The sequence below is a fragment of the Giraffa tippelskirchi genome, chromosome 6 (genome assembly GCF_054371585.1).
Source record: "Giraffa tippelskirchi isolate mGirTip1 chromosome 6, T2T-mGirTip1v1.2.pri, whole genome shotgun sequence".
Classification (NCBI taxonomy): Eukaryota; Metazoa; Chordata; class Mammalia; order Artiodactyla; family Giraffidae; genus Giraffa; species Giraffa tippelskirchi.
Genome location: NC_137280.1, coordinates 96,441,618 through 96,459,499, shown reverse-complemented (window position 1 = coordinate 96,459,499; position 17,882 = coordinate 96,441,618). Strand labels below are relative to the sequence as shown.

General features: G+C 53.5%; 3 protein-coding genes across 7 annotated transcripts in view; 2 read left to right on the top strand and 1 right to left on the bottom strand.

Moving 5' to 3' along the window:
• The window catches only part of TJP3 (tight junction protein 3), a 32,969-nt gene extending 27,321 nt beyond the window's left edge, over window positions 1-5,648 (top strand). For all 4 annotated transcript variants that reach the window (XM_081499778.1, XM_081499780.1, XM_081499781.1 and 1 more), the window contains exons 15-21: window positions 689-784; window positions 2,433-2,503; window positions 2,951-3,161; window positions 3,244-3,344; window positions 3,731-4,018; window positions 5,012-5,058; window positions 5,420-5,648. In XM_081499778.1, coding sequence (XP_081355904.1) covers window positions 689-784; window positions 2,433-2,503; window positions 2,951-3,161; window positions 3,244-3,344; window positions 3,731-4,018; window positions 5,012-5,058; window positions 5,420-5,522 — 917 coding nt within the window. In that variant the 3' untranslated portion in view covers window positions 5,523-5,648. The remainder of the gene's footprint in view (window positions 1-688; window positions 785-2,432; window positions 2,504-2,950; window positions 3,162-3,243; window positions 3,345-3,730; window positions 4,019-5,011; window positions 5,059-5,419) is intronic.
• On the bottom strand, window positions 247-13,246 carry APBA3 (amyloid beta precursor protein binding family A member 3). Of its 2 annotated transcripts, XR_014056581.1 has the most exons (12): window positions 13,129-13,246; window positions 11,549-12,154; window positions 11,424-11,463; window positions 8,301-8,446; window positions 8,094-8,180; window positions 7,828-7,989; window positions 7,293-7,472; window positions 6,967-7,179; window positions 6,291-6,410; window positions 6,062-6,202; window positions 5,802-5,956; window positions 247-763 (listed from the first exon to the last, which is right to left on the bottom strand). XR_014056581.1 is itself a non-coding variant. In XM_081499805.1 (11 exons), exons 2-11 carry the CDS (start codon window positions 12,125-12,127, stop codon window positions 5,885-5,887), a joined length of 1,740 nt encoding a protein of 579 aa, XP_081355931.1. In that variant the 5' UTR covers window positions 12,128-12,154; window positions 13,129-13,246; the 3' UTR covers window positions 5,727-5,884. The 2 variants fall into 2 exon arrangements, 1 of the variants encoding a protein (XP_081355931.1); XM_081499805.1 differs by lacking the exon at window positions 247-763 and having other exon boundaries at window positions 5,727-5,956.
• Window positions 13,247-14,836: 1,590 nt separating this feature from the next.
• On the top strand, window positions 14,837-16,835 carry MRPL54 (mitochondrial ribosomal protein L54). The gene is made up of 3 exons (XM_081499772.1): window positions 14,837-14,974; window positions 15,645-15,810; window positions 16,445-16,835. Exons 1-3 carry the CDS (start codon window positions 14,857-14,859, stop codon window positions 16,575-16,577), a joined length of 417 nt encoding a protein of 138 aa, XP_081355898.1. The 5' UTR covers window positions 14,837-14,856; the 3' UTR covers window positions 16,578-16,835.
• Window positions 16,836-17,882: the final 1,047 nt, after the last annotated feature.

The following is a 17,882-nucleotide window of genomic DNA, read 5'->3' as shown; positions in this document are numbered from 1 at the left end:
GGAATAGCAGGTGACCCAGAATGAGAAGGTGGCTCAGATGATAAATAATCTGTCTACAATAAAGGAGATCCCTGAGTTGGGAAGATTTCACTGGAGAAGGGAATGGCAACCCACTCCAGTATTCTTGCCTGGAGAATTTCATGGACAGAGGAGCCTGGTGGGCTACAAGTCCATGGGGTTGCAAAGAGTTGGACACAACTGAGTGGCTCATACACACAAACAGGAGAAATGGGACATAACCGGATGTGACTCTGTGCCAATAAAACTTTATTTACAAAAATAGGCTGTGGACCAGATGTGGCCTGAGGGTTGTAATGGCAGTTACCAACCACTGAGTTAGCTGGATTCAGCTGCTCTAACAGACCTCAAGGGGCAGCTGTATAAACAATAAGTTTCCTTTTCTTTCAAATAACAGTCCTAGTGTAAGAAGTCAAAGAGGGCTCCTACCTTTCCATGAAGGATACAACCCAGACTGCACTAATTATTCTGCTTGCATCCCATTGGCCAGGACCCAGTCACATGGCCACCTTTAGCTGCAAGGGAGGCTGGGAGTTGTAGTCTTTAGCTGGGCAGCCATGGGCCTCACTAGATCTACTGTGGAGAAAGTGAAGAAGCAGTTGTGCAAGAGGCTAGCAGTCCTTGCCCCACATGGGATCCTGATTCTTGTCATCGATTCTCTGCCCTCCAGCGAGTTTCAAGCGCCCGGTGGTGATACTGGGACCCGTGGCCGACATTGCTATGCAGAAGTTGACAGCTGAGATGCCTGACAAGTTTGAAATTGCAGGTGAGAAACGGGGTCCTTTAGCAACCTCACTGGTGAATCGTTTCATAGCCCTTTCCTAGGAACTTCCCTGGTGGTTCAGTGGTTAAGACTCCACCTTTCAATGCAGGAGGTGTGGGTTTGATCCCTGGTACCAAGATGCCACGGGGTGCGGCAAAAATTTTAAAAAAAGAAACCCTTTCTCAGCCTCTGGAGTTGAGGCAGCGTGGTAAGGGAGCTTCTAATGATGCAGCCTCAATCATCTTGGCACTCTTTGCCCAGAGAGCCTCAGAATCCTTCTTAACACGTTCACCAGGCAGTCATTGACAATGGAGCCAATTGGACAGTTGCCAACTGTCCATTCATTAGTTCAAGACATTTATTTATTGAGCTCTAGACACACTGTTGAACAAATACACAGAATTTCTGGAAGAGACCAAAAGTGAACAACTATAGAAACAATTAGGATAGGGTAGAGAATCAGCAAATTATAGCTCCTGGGCTAAATCTGGTTGTTTTTATTCAGCCTGCTAATGGAGAATGGTATTTATAAATTTAAAATGGTTGAAAAGATGTTAAAATAATTTTTTTTGGTGATATGTGAAAAGAACTGAAAGCTATGACTTGAACAGATACTTGTACATGAAGTTTCGGCATGATTCACACCACCCGGAAGGTGGACACAGCCCAAGTATCCATCAACAGGTGATGAATAAATAAAATGTGCTCCATCTATCCATGGAATATCACTCAGCCTTAAAAAAAAAGGAAGGAGGTTCAGACACCTGCTACAACATGGATGGACCTTGAGTACTTGATGCTCAGTGAGAAAAGCCAGACACAAAAAGGAAAAGTACTATCTGATTTCACTCACAGGAGGTCCTAGAGGAGTCAGATCCACAGAGACAGGAAGTAGATGGTGGGGCAGGAGCTGGGGGAGGGGATGGGGAGTCAGTGTTTCATGAGGACAGAGTTTCAGTTTGGGAAAATGAGAAAGTACTGGAGATGATGGTGGGGATGGTTGCATGATACTGTGAATGTATTTAATGCCACTGAGCTGTGGACTTAACAACAGTTAAGATGGTACATTTTATGTTACACAGGTTACCACAACCAAGAGAAAAAGGCAAGGTTGTGTTCCCCTTCTTTCTAGGCACCCCAGGGCAGGACATGCCTTCTCCCTCAGCTGCCAGGATATCTAGGAGGGCTTCCTGGAGGAAGCAGTGCTCCATCTAGGGTCGTAGAAGACACATGGGGGTGGGAGAGTAGCTTCTTTTGGGTCACAGCCCAAGCGAAGGCCTAGAGTTGGGACTGAGCCTTGGCGAGTGAGTGTCTAGAGCTCAGACCCTGCACCCAGCTCCTCATGCCATTTGGCTCAGTGACTCCAAGCTGGTGACCTTATATCCCTGAGGTTCAGTTTTCCCATCTGCCAGATGGGCTAGTAACAGCCACTCCTGTTCAGGAGGAGGTGGTGAGGGTCATGTTCAAGAGGGGACCCAGTGTGGTGTCAGGCATGAGGCCAACGGGAGCTACTGTTGCTGGTGTTAGGATTTCCCTCAAGGGCCATGGGGAGCCATGGTGGGTTCTTGAGAAAAGGAGGGGCAGGTAGACATGAATTTGAAGGGCCAGTGACTGCCCTCCTGAAGCTGCCAGTTGCCTCTCCCCTCCACAGAGAGTGTGTCAAGGACTGAGAGCCCCTCCAAGATCATCAGACTGGACACCGTGCGGGTGATTGCGGAGAAAGTAAGCAAGGCTCTGCTGTGGGTCCCATTTCATGGATGGGGAAACTGAGGCCCAGGCCTCCAACCTGTTCTGGCCACATGCCCCACAGATGTGATTTTCCACGGAGCCCCATTTTGGAGGCTTTTTTATGTGGAGGGCTTGACGGGGACAGAGCCTGCCCTGTGTCATGCAGCGGCAAGCCCTGGGAAAAGGCAAGAATCAAACTGGGGGCTCTGTGCTCAAGACAGTGTGACCCAGGCCAACACCAAACCCCACCCCAACATGCTGGCCTGCAGATGTGAGTGGCTTGGGGTCCACTCTGACCTCAGACTCATCTCCATCTGTTTGATTCTTCACCTGTCTCCAATGCTCTGTCTCTGGATGTGGTTTTTCTCTCCACTGTCTCTCCATCTCTCTCTCTCTGTCTCCTGGCCCCACACCACTGCCCCCGACACTGGCCCGGCCCAGGACAAGCACGCGCTCCTGGACGTGACACCCTCAGCCATTGAGCGCCTCAACTACGTGCAGTACTACCCTATCGTGGTCTTCTGTATTCCTGAGAGCCGCACAGCCCTCAAAGCCCTGCGCCAGTGGCTGGCCCCCGCCTCCCGCCGCAGCTCCCGCCGCCTCTACGCCCAAGCCCAGAAGCTGAGGAAGTACAGCGACCACCTCTTCACAGGTGGGGTGGGAGCCAAGGGTCTGGGGTGGGTGGTGGGCCCTGGCCTGAGTCTCCCAGCCATGCTGATGCCCTCCCCCTGTAGCCACCATCCCCCTGCAAGGTACCAGTGACTCCTGGTACCAAGAGCTCAAGGCCATCATCCAGGAGCAACAGACGCGGCCCATCTGGACGGCTGAGGACCAGGTACCTGGGCCAGGGGGTGGAACCCACCTGGAGTTAGGAACTGGGGGATGTGGCCAAGATTTGACCCTGAGGCTAGGGTCTCTGGACCTGGTTCCTGGCGTGAGATGGGACTGGGGGGTTGGGTTTGGGAATTGGGGTCTTCTCTGGGGGCTGGAGTCAAGGCTTGGGGCTCAGTTCAGATTTGGAGATTCTGTCTCAAATAAGGTCAATGGGGAGAGAACTCACTTTGGGGTCAAGAGTTAAGCCTCAACTTGAGGTTGAGGACTGGAATTTGAAGGGTGGTGTCACGGGTCTGGGGTTTGGTCTCAGATCAAGGAATTTTGGGGCTGGAGGCGGGAGTGGGGAGGGGAAGGGTCTTAGCTCAGCCCAGCCATGTGCACCCGCAGCTGGACAGCTCCTCAGAAGACAACCTGGACCTCCCCTACCACGGCCTGGCGGACAGCTCCGCGGACCTGAGCTGTGACAGCCGGGTCAACAGCGACTACGAGACAGATGGCGAGGGCAGCGTCTACACTGATGGCGAAGGCTACACGGATGGCGAGGGTGGGCCCCACACAGACGTGGATGAGGGGCCCCGGATGCCAGCCCTGGCCCGATCCTCAGAGCCCGTGCTGGGGGATGAACCCCGGATCCCGCAGGATCATGGGAGACCCTCCAGTACCCGGGGAGCCCAGGTGAAGAGAGCATGGGGGTGGCACCAGCAAGGGTTTGGGGATGGGGCTGAGATGCATAGGGAGCCTGTTACCCACCCCCCTGCACCTCATCTCCCTGGATGTGAAGGAACAGAAACTTCCCTGATCACATCAGTATCTGGGACCTGCTTCTAGGGTGTTTAAACCAGAGTCACTTAGAACAAATGTTTAACCTCTGCATGAGTTTCCTTATCTTAGATTCAGAGATTGATGGTAAAGTCTTGACATCACAAGCTCATTGTTTATTTGGTTGTTGCTGCTGCTTTGTTTTGTATTTTTTGGCCACGAGGCTTGAGGGATCTTAGTTCCTGGACCAAGGATTGAAGCCAGGCCCCCTGCAGTGTGAAGCTCAGAGTCCTAACCACTGGACCACCAGGGAATTCCCACAAGCTTGTTGTTTAAACTGAATACACTTAGTCCAAGTCCCTCCCCATCGTAGTCAGGTATTTAACAATAACAAATATTGACTCAGCACTTATTCTCTGTGGGGCTGCCTCAGCCCCCTAGGTGCTTTTCTGTGAATTCAAGAAGTTCTCCAGACCCTCTCTAGGGAAATGTAAAAACGTACAAATCTATGATGTTGCTGGTAGAATGGTGCTGTGGGGTTGTGCAGTGCCCAACCTGTTTAACTGTCTATGGCATCCTGTTTATGAGGCAGCTCTACTCTAAGCAGTTGACATACATGAACTCATTTATGCATTCCTGACAACACGACTCTGAGGAATGTCACAGATGGGAAATCCAACTCTCCCTTTGTTGACAGGCTGGGAGATTTCAGCCAAGGTCTTGCCCTGTCCAAATCCATTTTCTCACTTAAAATTGGGGATGATTTCAAGACTTCTGTGGGGATGAGGAGAAAATTTGTGGGTAGAACTGCCTGGGCAAAGGGAGAGAGGTAGGATGGGGGTGGTTACTCATCCCTATTTCTCTTTCCTTGGTGGGGGTAAATGTTAACTTCCTTTCTCCCTCTCCAAGATGGATAGCTGCCACCCACAGGGTCAACGGCGACAAGATAGCATGCGGTAAGAGTCCCTGTACTCCACACTGGGGCTGTTCAACCCCCTACCCTGGGATTCTGGGGTGCTTAGAATCAAGCTGTGCCTTTGCGGTATTAGAGCCTTGTGGGTGAGATAGAGCCAGAGAGAGCCACTCCAAGCCCCATGCAGTCAGGGCCATGAGAGTAGAAATCCTCTTCCTGGGAGGATGAGAAGGCTTCCTGAAGGAGGGGACATTGGGGCTGGGGCTTTGAAGGATGTGTAGGAGTTTGAGAGTCTTGCTCGTCTCTGACTACACCCACTATGCCTAGCCCAGAGTCAACTCAGTTAACAGTAGGTAAGTCCACACCCTCCCCACACACAGCCTCTTCTATTTTCTGACCTCCAGGACATATGAGAGGGAAGCTCTGAGGAAAAAGTTTACACGAGCCAGAGATGTGGAGTCCTCTGATGAAGACGGCTACGACTGGGGACCAGCCACTGACCTGTGACCCCCTTCCAGGTGGCCAGCTGGCCTGTCCTCCTATTTCCTCCCTGGAGCTGAGAGTCAGTCTCCCATACAGAACCTAGAAACCTGCCTCCCTCCACCTGGTATTTAATAGAGTATTTTCACAGCACTGGCTTCTAGTGACTTCCTGGGACAAGGTGCCACAGTCAGTGTTGTCTTTCCTCTATCGACCTCACAGACCTAGATCTGAGATTTTGCCCATTCGATAGGCTTTTAATTTTTTACATCAGAAAATAACATAGAGCCAAAAAACCTTTGGGACCTTGGCCAGCTGAGGAGATTCCGCGGACGGAGTTCCAGGACCGGCAGGGGCTAAGGCACAGTGGTGGGGGTGAAGGTGGTCGATCACAGGTACACCGGCTGCTCTTGGCCTGTGAGCAGGCGGTAGGTGGCGGCAGGCATCGTCTTGATGCGGACCTGGGGGTGGAGAGGAGGCCACGGCTGGGGTTGGGCTCCTCCCACTAGACCACGCCCACAACTGGCTCCTCCCACAAGACCCCACCCACCACCTGCCCCGCCCACCTCAATGTGGGCTTCTGTGAGCAGCTCGATGATGCGAGCGTGGGGTGTGGCCACCACACTGTGCCCATTGATCTCAATGATGCGGTGTCCCACGCGGACGCCCCCACGCTCAGCGATGCCACCCCGAAGGAGGCTACAGATCTGGGGGGAGAGGAAGGGCCATGCTGCTCAGGGGGCCGGGATTGGGGCCGTCCCACCCTCTTCCCCGGTCCCTGGGCTGGGAGCTCACGATGCCATCCTCCACGCAAAAGCCCAGCTGCTCATGGACATGAGGCCGGCGGATGATGGCCGTGGTGACCGGAGGGCAGTGGACGATGCTGAGGGTCACCAGCGTCTGCGACTTCACTTCCTGTGCAGGATGGGGGCTGTTGGCCTGGCTGGGCCTCCATGGAGGGGGCGTGGGTGGGCTGCCAGACTTCTAGTCAAACTGCAGCCTCCTGGGCCTCAGTTTATCCACTCATAAAATGGAAGCTGTAGATTCTACAAGACCTCTTGAGAAGTGGTTAAGAACCCAGACCAGAGCTGGGCAACCTAGCAGTCAGAGCTGTGTCACCTCTCATCTCCCTGGGCTTCAGTTATGGTCAAAAGTGAGGTTCTAGCAGTGCCCACAGGACAGGGTTACAGACAGTAACACGGTATGGACCATGTCAGTCCTGCCCTTCTGGCCTGGCCAGGTCCCTCCCCATCTCTGGGCCTAGTTTGCCCTGTCTGGGCAACAAGGGTAGAGACTCAAGAACACCCTTGCTGCCTTGTGGCATAGAGTCAAGGCTGTCTGCATTCCATCCTGCTCTGGTACCAGCAGGGTGTCCCTGGGCTTCTCTCTGAGCCTTGGTTTCCCTAAGTGCCTGGGAGCCACGTCGGGGGGCAGAGTGGGCCTCGCAGGCCCTACACCCTGGAGCACTCACCCGGACGGCGGCCTGACAGGCGGCCAGGGGCAGCCCCACCAGGCTGGTCCCATTGATGGCAGTGATGCGGTCACCGATGCTGAGGGCCCCCGAGCGCTCAGCAGGGCCCCCATGCAGCAGGTTGGCAATGACGGCGGTGGGCAGCAGGGAGCCCCAGCCCGACTCCACCAGGGCCACACCTAGACCCTCACCCCGGCGTTTCTCGATGAACACCTGCAGGGCCACGGGTGGCACTTGAGGGAAGCTTAGAAGAGGTGGGAGGAATGGGGTGGGAGAGTTCTTCAGGTCCACTCAGTGGGCTGGGGTGGGGGGCCCTGGTTGCTCACCTCCCTGCAGTTTTCGCTGTTGGAGAAGTGGTCAAGGTCCCCGTTGTGGAGGTGGCCGGGGCCCATGGCCCCCTGGCTCTGCTGGGTGCCCACCTGGCTGGGGTCGATCCCGCTTTCCCGCAGGAACTGACTGTAGGCCACGGCAAAGGCCTGGCCAATGGCCTGAGCGATGAGCTGGGCCTGTGGGGTGGGCGACACCTCTCTGGGCGTCCTGCCTACCTCCTTCAGGTCCCCCACCAATACACTGATATTCCCAGAGCTAGCCTTTGTACCCCCAAGTGGGACTGCCCCTCAAGCCTCTGCCTGAGAATCTAGGGGAGGGGAAGGGAGGCAGGCTTGAGGCGGGGAGGGCTTGTGGAGGCGGCTGCCAGTCTCAGTATCTTACAGGAAGGCCGGGGATATATGGCTTGGGGCTCAGAGCAGGGTGGGGATGGAAGAATGCAAGGGTGACAGGGTAGCTGGGTGGGGCTCTGATGGAGGGCAGGTGCCCAAGCAGTGCCCCTTCACCCTAGGACACCCAGAGCCCGCTGCTCACATCCTCTGACTGGAAAACATGGCAGATCATCTTATAGAGGCGGCGGCTGTGGGGCTGGGCTGCTGGCCTCTGGGCCAGCCGCCGCCGGGCCATGAGAACCAGCGTGCTGCCGATGTCAGCGATGTACGAGATGGTCTGCAGGGCGTGGTCCATCATGGCCTCCTGGTGGGAGTGGGAAGACTGAGCTGGGTGGGCTACAGGAGCCTTGCTCAGCCCCACCCTTGGTGGAGCCCCTCAGATCCCAGAGACCAGGCCCGACCCGGTACCTGGGAGTTGGTCATCAGGACCTTGACCCTCTTGGTGGAGACGAACAGGTCCACCTCTGTCATGGGCTGAGTCTCCCCATCAGGGGCCTGTGGGGAACAGGGTGGGGTGTGGAGACCCCCAAAGACCCAGACTCTGACCCACCAGGCTCCGGGGGTCTTGGAGGAACCTGCCTGCCCGCCCATCCGCCCGCCAGCCCAGGGCTTCACCTTGACACGGTCCATAGCCTCCTGGGCCTGCGCCATGCGCGTGCTGGGGGGTGGGTTCCGCTCGGACACCAGTTGGGTGGAGCCCAGGTACTTGGCCCCAAATATGACACCGTCTAGGAGGTCTTCGTGGTCACAGGGGCCGGATACTGAGGGTAACAGCAGAGGTGGGTCAGCCCCCTAGATCCCCTGCCAGCCTCATCCACCCCTATGGGCTCCTCCCAGAGTCCTAGATGGTCTGGAAACACCAAGTTCTGCTCTGCGGCTCAGCACCTGGAGCCACACAGGTCCACCCACTCTGGGGTCCCAGAGCCATTCCATCAGCCAGAGCCATGGACCAGAGGCTCAACCCTCATAGATGGAGAGCCCTCCATCCATCTAAAGCCTGGTCTGCCCAGGGCGCAAGGACTCCCAGGCAGAGCATGCAGTTTCCGGAGCAGGCTGTGGGTCTAGAACCATGGCCAGACCCAAAAACAGCTCTAGTGCCCACAGATGTCTCCACCCTGTGTTTCAGGAGTTCTAGGAATCAGGCTAGAACCAGACAGCCTCACTCTTATTTCTAAGACGTGACATTCTAGAACCATGGTCAACTCCACTGGATAGTTCAGGAATCCCAATCAATCTAGAAACAATTTGGTATGCTCGCTGTTCTAGAATTCTGTCCAATCAGCCTAGGACCATAGACAGCTCAACTCCATGGCCATAGAACTGCGTAGAATACAAAGAGGCAACTGTCCACATAGCTCAAACTCTCATTCTATTGAGAACCCCAGAGGCTCCTGATCCATGAATGTAGAACTCCCTGACAGGTCTTGAACCACAGAATTCTGCCAGGGATTCTAGAAACCTAGAATCAGATTTCTCCACTCTATGATTCCAGAACTTCTTAATAAAGATAGCATTGGAGGGACTTTCCCTGGTGGTCCAGTGGCTAAGACTCCATGCTCCCAATGTAGGGGGCCCTGGTTTGATCCCTGGTCAGGCAACTAGATCTCACATGCTGAAACTAAAGATCCCACATGCTGAAACTAAAGATCCCACATGCTGCAACTAAGACCTGGTACAGCCAAATAAATAAACAATTTTAAAAACAGATAGCATCCAGAAGCTCTTCCGATGGTTCTACAATCCCCACAATGATTCACAACTGCAGGCGCACCTGGAAATTCTAAGAATGATCTGAACAGTCCAGAAACAAACAACTCTGCTCATAGTTCTAGAACCCCCAACCCAGCCCAGAACCTCAAAAAGCTTTGCCTGCACGGCTCTAGAATTCCCTGAGTAACCTAGAGCCAGACAGGAGTGCCAGTGACTCTAGAATATTCTAACCAATAGCTATGGGTTTTTTGGAGAAAAAACCTACACAGATGTAGGCCCTAGGCAATGAAACCACACACCCGTGAACTTAAAGGATAGCCAGTTCTGTCCTATTGTCCTTCATGAGTTCAGCATTCCAGGACAACAGACAACTCTGCTCTGGGATTTCAGAGATGCACCATCCAATATGGTAGCTACCTGGCACAGGTAGGCGCTGTGCACTTGAAATGCAGCTGGTTTGGACTGAGACATGCTGTAAGTGTAAAATGTGACACTGGATTTTGAAACTCTCATATTAAAAAAAATAAAATAATTATAAAATGTTAATTGTATGTTGAAATAATATTTTAAATATGTTGGGTTAACTTTAAAGTTAATCTTTTCCAGTAGTCACATATGGATGTAAGAATTGGGCCATAAAAAAGGCTGAGCGCTGAAGAACTGATGCCTTTGAACTGTGGTGCGGGAGGACTTTTGAGAGTCTTTTGGACAGCAAGGAGATCAAACCAGTCAATCCTAAAGGAAATCAACCCTGAATATTCATTGGAAGGACTGATGCTGAAGTTGAAGCTCCAATACTTTGGCCACCTGATGTGAAGAGCCGACGCATTTGAAAAGACCCCGATGCTGGGAAAGATTGAGGGCAACAGGAAAAGGGGGTGACAGAGGATGAGATGGTTGGATGGCATCACCGACTCAATGGACATAAGTTTGAGTGAACTCTGGGAGATAGTGAAGGACAGGGAAGCCCGGCATGCTGCAGTCCATGGGGTCGCAAACAGTTGGATGTGACTTAGGGACTGAACAACAACAAAGTTAATTTTGAGTGGTTTTTTAATGTGGATAACTAAGAAATTTCAAGTGATATGTGGCTGGAATTGTATTCCTGCTGTATAGCTCTAGAACTTTCTGACGACTCTAGAACTGGACAGCCCTGCCCAGTTCTAGCACAGCTCCTAATGGTCTAGAAACCAGCGATAAATTCTATTCACTCCATGGTTCTAGACTGCTCAGTCAGGGAAGAACCAGACAGCTCTGCTCATCATTCCAAAATGCCCTCAGCAGCCCAGGTCACACTTAACCACAGGCAAAATGCCAGGTTCTGGAACTTGCTAGGTGAATCAGCTCCATGACTTTAGCACCTTTTTGGAACTACAAGTCCAAACCAGTGCCCTTTCTCATGATTACAGAACTTGTCCTTTGACCTAGAGCCTCAGGCAGCACGGGGGGAGAATATTCTTAAACATTCCAGGTGGCCAGAACAGTACTTCTCATGCCTTGATGGCGGACTGGCAAACTTTTCTGCAAAAGGCCAAACAGTAATTATTTTTTCTACGGTCTCTGATGCAACTACTCAACCTGGCCTGTGGTAACATGAAGGCTGCCACAGACAATATTTGAATGAATGGGCTTGAGTTTGTCCTGATAAAAAACTTTATTTGTGGATACTGAAACTTGAATTGCCTATCATTTTCACCCATCAAGAAATACTTTCAATTTTTTTCAACCATTTAAAAATGCAGAAGCCATCTTAGCTCACCAGACATAGCAGAAGGCCTATGGACAGTAATGTGCCAACTCTTGCTCTAGAATCAAGTGCTACAATTTGCCAAGGCTGCCCTATTCACTCCAGAACATTTTCAAGACTGTCTCTCTTCTCCCAGGTGTACAGCATCTACTCAAAACCAACCTCAGGGACTCTCTAGAAGCCACTCCTCACAGGCTAACTTTGTGCCAGATTTTGGGAACTCAGGTCGGGCTGTTCTGAAACCCCTGAGCCCCTGGGGCCGGGGTGGGCAGGACACTCACCCTCCTGGAGGGCAGGGTAGGAAGCCAGGGTCTTGGGTCTCTGGAAGAAGACAGAAGAGGGGCAGGCCTGAGTCCTCCTGCTTGGCTCCCAACAGTGGAGGCCTGGGGGGCGGGGTGGGCTCTACCTGGACACTGGCAGGTGGCTCCTCAGGAGTGACCAGAGGTGAGGTCTCCAGCCAGGGTTCCGGGGAGCTGTTGGAGCTCCTGTCCTCATCCTGCTCGGCGGAGGCTCCCTCTGTCCACTCCTGGGGGCCAGTGTCCTCCTCTGGGTCCTCGGGGGGCTGCAACAGGCGAGGAGCAGGGTCTGGAGGAGGTTCCTGGGGACCCGGCAGGGAAGGAGGGCCCTCATCTTGCTGCAAGAGATTCAGCAAGTCTTCTCGATCAGCCTCAGCAGACAAGAGCCCATGGGCGTCAGCCACGTCCTGTGGGGCCAGGCCATGGCCGGTAGCAATGTGCAGGGGGCACGGGGGTCCATCCGGGGACAGGCCCACCAGGTCACCTGGCAGAGCTTCAAACTGTTGCACCAGGTCCTGAATATTTAGCCCATCAAGTTCCATCTGACTCAGGCTGCCAGAGCCTCCTGGTGTGGGGTCCCACTGGCAGTCACCAGTGAGGTCCTGAGAGGGCAAAAGTGTGTCCCTGGGCTCTTCCAAGTCCATGGCTGGAGGTCCTGGAGGGGGTTGGGAGGCTGCCAGGAATTCCATGCCTGGACCCTGGGCTCAAGCCAGCATCTGAAAGGGAGAATCAAAAATGAGATTTTCTGGGCTTCCCTGGTGGCTCAGAGGTAAAGAATCAGCCTGTCAATGCAGGAGACATGGGTTTCGACCCCTGATACAGGAAGATCCCACATGCCATGGAGTAATTGGGCCCGGTGGACGACAACTATTGAGTTGGTGCCCTAGAGCCCGGGAGCTGCAACTACTGGAGCCCCTGTGCTGTAGAGCCCAAGCCACCACAATGAGAAGCCCATGCACCTCAGCTCCAGAGCAGCCCCTACTCTCCACAACTAGAGAAAAGCCCATGCAGTAATGAAGACCCACAGCACAAGCAAAAAAAAAAAAAAATTAGACGAGATTTTCCAGCTGCCAACTTGGTACTAGGATTTAGCCTGGTAAATGTTCATAGAGAACACATAATTTAATCCCCACCATACCCCGCAAGGAAGATTCTACCACGATCCTAATTTTACAGGGGAGGAAATCGAGGTGTAGAATCAGCAGTTGTAAAGCAGTAGCTTCCTGGGCTCCAAACCCCAGGGGATTCACTTGTGCCCGTCTCCTCAGACCTCCCCCTCCCACCCGTGGACCCTGTACACCCCAGCCCTGATTCTTCCAAGTGTTTCTTCCCCGGGATGTGGGACCCAGGCTGGAGACACACTCTGACTACACAGATCCGACATGTGTAGGTCTCCGATACCCAGGGACTCAAGACCTCAGTCCGAGATTTCAGATCCAGAACTTCAGGCTAAATATTAGAGTTCCAAGATGCCAGAAAGCAGACTCACCTCAAAACCTCCAATGCCACATTCAAGATCAACCCCAGACTCAGACCTGGACCTCAGACCCAGCCTGAAGACACAAACTCGAGCCTAGAGCTGAGAGTTAAGACCCTAGTCCTCTCGCAGACCCCAGACTCAAGACTTCAGACCCGTGACCTCAGATGCTGGCTCCAGACCTCTCTATGCCCCTCCGGGACACTCACTTACCAAACCGAGGTGGTCTCAACCCGCGGGGCCGCCGAGACCCAGCACCTGAGCTGGTACGGTGTTACCAGTGACCGCCGCCTGCCAATTTCTGCCAATTCCGCTGCCGCCTGCCTGCCAGATCCCCGGAGCGTTCCTGGATCATTGGGCATGCGCATGCCTGCTGGGCTTGCTGGGAAATGTAGTTCTCTCAGACAGCATCGCCGGCGCAGGGGCGCCAGATATGTGGACCACGAGTTCGAATCCCAAGCCTTCATTTACTCGGCGTTAAAGCTCTGACAGGCTTCTGAACCTATTTCCCCAACTGCAAAGTGCGGTTAAAAATCACTGCTTGACTGCTACCTCTTTGGTCATTATTCTAAGGGATAGTAGATGGGAAGAAATGGGACTGGAAAAATACTAAAGGCGCATGAGAGATGATGGACTTTCCGACTGCAGGGGTGCCAAAAGCGGCACGGGGAACATATTGTACACAGGCTTTCGGCTTGGCGGAATGGCTCGGTTATGCTTAACTTTATTTCGCTGAGCTTCCGGCTTACTCAGTTGTGAACTGGAAATAATAATGCATGCGTGCTCAATTGCTGAGTTGTGTTTGACTGCGACCCTATAGACTGTAGCTGGCCAGGTTCCTCTGTCCATGGGATTTCCCAGGCGAAAATACTGGAATGGGTTGCCATTTCCCTCTCTAGGTATCTTCCTGACGAACCCGCGTCTCTTGGGTTGGCAGGCCAGTTCTTTACCGCTGAGCCACCAGGGAAACCCACACCTACCTCCTAATTAAACGAAATCGAGCTGGTTGCAGATTTAACATTAGGGCTGGGAAATATCGAGTCTAATAAGTGTTAGCTTTTGTTACTTCTAGGTTTTTCAGTAATTTAGCTACTGAGAAGAACCCAGTGTCAGAACCTGGAGAAATAGTCCACTTTGAAAAGTTGATTTAAACGTACTTCTTTTTCTCTTGTGTGGACCTGCTTTGTGGAAAATTAATTGGCTTAGGATAACCAAACCCTTATTTATCACCTGTTGCATGTGATGACTTTCGAAAGTTTGAGGGCCACTGGCTACATGGGTATAACTTTTAGGGTGGTAGGACTTTTTAATGTAATGCTAACAAGTTTTCTCCTCCTTGACCCCCGAGCCTTTATTTTCGTTTTTAAATGCCATATGTAATCTGTGGTCCACAAAATTGGGAGCGAGGGACTTGAAACAGACCTGCCATAAATTTAAAGGATACATAATCCTCTATCCAAGGCTTCCCAGGTGGTGCTAGTAGTAGAGAATCCGCTTGCCAATGAAAGAGATGCAAGAGACCCTTCCTGGGTTCAGGAAGGTGCCCTAGAGAAGGAAATACTCCAGTATTCGTGCTTGGAAAAATCCCATTTTTTCCCCCTCCCAGACAGAGGAGCCTGGTGGACTACAGTCCCTGGGATCGCAGAGTTGGGCCCGATTGAGCACACACAGTTGCTTGTTGAATACAATTAGGAAAGTATAAAAGTGTGATACTTAAAGTAAGTGATATAACTGAAGGGCAAGAGGTCAATGAAACATCCCTTGAAAGTCGCTTCTTCCCATAACTAGGGATAGCTATAAAAGTTTAAAGAAATCACAATAAAGATATGCCTACCGCTGGAATACTACATTTCCCATAAATCTCTAGGGGCCTACAACTCCCAACCCCTCGGCCGCTGACGTCTTTCGGAAACGTGCACGTGCACGTTGCCAGAATACGTCATGGCGGCTAGACGCCTCTTCAGTGCTACCCGGAGCTGGGCTGGCTGGCGGGCCTGGGAGCTTTCGGAACTCGCGGCTTCTGTAAGACTACATGTACGCGATTATGCCAAGAGACCGGGTGAGCTGGCTTAAGAGAGACCAAAATGGGAACGGTAGGGACATGGGGAGTTCGTAGTGCGCAAGCGCTAGTCGGGAGGCGCGTCCTAGTATGAGCGCGCAAGCGTAGAGGCAGGTAAGCTGGGCTGTTTGCGCAGGCGCAGTGTGAGGTAACTAGGGTGCGGTTGGGCTCTGTGCGTGTGTTGTGTGCGTGTGTTTGCGGGTGGATGCGGAGTGGTTAGGAGGAGAACTTGAATTTTGCGTCCCTAGCACGTTTCTGCATCCGAGAGAGTCACCTTTTTGGCAAATTACTACCAGAAATTCGGACCATATGGGCATCAAAGTATTAAAGCCAAAGCAAGATTTAAATTTTTCTGGATGCAGCCTTGACTGATCTCCCTTGTTGAAAGGAGGGACTTCGCAAACGAAACGTGAGGTTTTAAAGACACACGGCAGCCGGCGGAGATTTTCTTCGTGAGAGAAGGAATGAAAATGGAATTGAATGAAGTTAGTTACTGTGAATAGCAGTGTCATTTAATGTAATGCCTGTGAATATCAATGTAATTTAATGCAGTGCCCGTGTCCCAGTTAAAATCATTTTGAGAACAGCACACAGGGTACAGCTGGGGCAGAAAGGGAAGGGTGGCCTCCCGACGGTGTAGCTGGGCTGATATGACTCTCCCCCACCGCAGTTTTTAAGGGGGCCAAAGGCAGCAAAGGTGCTGCGGTGGGAGAGACCCTGAAGGACCCCGAGGTGTGTACAGACCCAGTCCTGCTCACCACGCACGCCATGGGTGTCAACATCTACAAGGAGGGCCAGGATGTGGTCCTGAAGCCGGATTCCGAGTACCCCGAGTGGTGAGTGGGTCAGGACTGGGTGAGGAGGGCCTGGTGGATCCCATCTGAAATTTCAGGAGGGCTTCCCTGGGGAGTTGGTGGGTAAGTTAAGACCTGAGTGGATGGCCAGAGCTTCAGAGGCAGGTGGGAACAGCCAGTGCAAAGGCCCTGCGCAGAACTGCACCTGGTTTGTACGTGGATAGCAAGGGGCAAGGTGGAGGGTAGGGGGAGACCGGCAGGAACCTGATGGAGCCTGGCTATCGGGGGCTGCAGGGGGAATTTTGCTCTTGGCTCTGTGAGCAGTGGCAGGATGCGGAAGCCATCACCATGCACCCATCCTTCAAGCTGGGTAAGGTTTAGAAAGGTTGAGCGAGGGGGTGGGGAGGCCTTACAGGCGGGCAGTGCAGCACAGACGATGGTCAGGAGGCAGAAGGCTTGGCGTGTGCCTACTTCAGATCCCAGGGCCACTGAGATGGGGGCGCCCCCTGTTCCACAGCCTGGACCTGGCTCAGGGTGCAGAGGGACCGCCCTGAGGTCAGCTGGCTACCGAGGGACCCGGTACTGCTGCAGCTGTGCCCAAGGTGTCTGGGGTAGGGTGGGGGAGCCATGGGGAAGGGGGCTGCTCTGTAACCCCGACTCCCGCCCTTCCCATCAGGCTGTTCCAGATGAACGTGGGCCCCCCCAAGAAGCTGGAGGAGCTGGACCCGGAGACCCGGGAGTACTGGCGGCTGCTCCGGAAACACAACATCTGGCGCCACAACCGGCTGAGCAAGAACCAGAAGTTCTAGCTGGGGAGGGCCAGAGCTGTCTAAAAGGACCCTGACCCTCCAAGGACCTGGAGGAGACAGGACAGATTGGGTGGTGGGAGGGAGTTGGTACCTCCCCCAGCCTGCCCCCAGGACTTTTTATTTTCTGGAGAAACAGATGTTTCTGAGAACAGAGGAGAATCCCCCCTCACTGGGGTTGCCCCCACAGTGAGACTGAATCAGGGCCCTGGGGGCCAATAAAGCCTTCTGGGGGCAATTGTCGACAGGCCCCGGATGCCACTGAGTGTCCTGTGATAATCAGGGTCAGGAGGGACTTGGGACAGGCAGTGGGGAGGTGGGAACTTCAGGCCCAGTGGTTCCATGGCCCAGCCTCCATCCTCAGTGATTGCTGGGCATCTGCAGGTCCATCTTTATCTCTCAGCCTCATTGAGCTTCTCAACCTGATTCCTGGAATTCCTAGCATTGCCCAAGAGGCTCCAACCTCTGTCCTCAAGGGGGAGATTTTTTGAGCCAGGCTTGCCTGGATTGCGGTGGGCTTGGACTCATACCCGAGCCACATCATCCAGAGCAGAAGAGAGTCTTTGTGAGCTTCAGGAATGGAAATGTCCAGGGCTAGGCATGGCTGGATCCAGGTGCTTCAGTGTTCAGCTGTGAGGTGCTGTCCATCTCTGAGACCTTTTAACTCCAGTGGGTAGGTCCTGGGTGGCCCCAGGACTTCTGACTGACACCCCATACCCAGTTCAGCAAACCCAGCCAGAGGGAAGGGACTTCTCTTTCCTTTCTGCCAGGGTCACAGGGGTTATCTGTTGGCCAGTCACTTGAGCCAAGGAACCTGGGCCTACCCACCATCCTTCTGACCACCCCCACTGGTGCCCACCAGCTTAGAGGAGGCTGAAGGACACACACATGGTGCCAGGGGCCACTCCCAGTGGTACAGCCGTGCCCTCTCCTGGGAAGATACCTGGGTTTGGGGCGGCATACACTGCTTAGGGGGCTGGACCAGGGCGCTCTCACCCTCCAAACTCCTCCAGAGCTGGGCAGGTGGGGCGAGGCAGGGTCCCTGAGGCTAATTCTGTCTGGTCCCAGGAAAACGAGAGCCCTCATCCTCTTAGGTAGACTCTGCCAAGCGGATTACAGCTCACCTGCCCTCCCTGCAGCCCCGCTGGGCGGGTGCATCATCGCAACTCCCGCGCGGGTCCCCACAGCTCTGAGTGAAAACCAAAGTTGTAACGGCCACAGGCTTCCTGGCTGCTCCTCCAACATGGCAGGCATGGTGCTCCCCTGGGCCCTCTGCCTGGGTCTCTCCCCGCCTCCACTATGTCCTCA

Bases quoted from the DNA above. Each gene is read 5' to 3' on its own strand.
- APBA3 (XM_081499805.1), bottom strand. From the start codon at position 12,127: ATGGAATTCCTGGCAGCCTCCCAACCCCCTCCAGGACCTCCAGCCATG. The intron at 6,411-6,966 runs GTGAGTGCTCCA...CATCCTGCACAG, and splicing joins CCTGTCAGGCCGCCGTCCGG to GAAGTGAAGTCGCAGACGCT. The intron at 5,957-6,061 runs GTGGGCGGGGCA...CTCCACCCCCAG, and splicing joins TCACAGAAGCCCACATTGAG to GTCCGCATCAAGACGATGCC.
- MRPL54 (XM_081499772.1), top strand. From the start codon at position 14,857: ATGGCGGCTAGACGCCTCTTCAGTGCTACCCGGAGCTGGGCTGGCTGG. The intron at 14,975-15,644 runs GTGAGCTGGCTT...CCCCCACCGCAG, and splicing joins CGATTATGCCAAGAGACCGG to TTTTTAAGGGGGCCAAAGGC. The intron at 15,811-16,444 runs GTGAGTGGGTCA...CCTTCCCATCAG, and splicing joins GATTCCGAGTACCCCGAGTG to GCTGTTCCAGATGAACGTGG.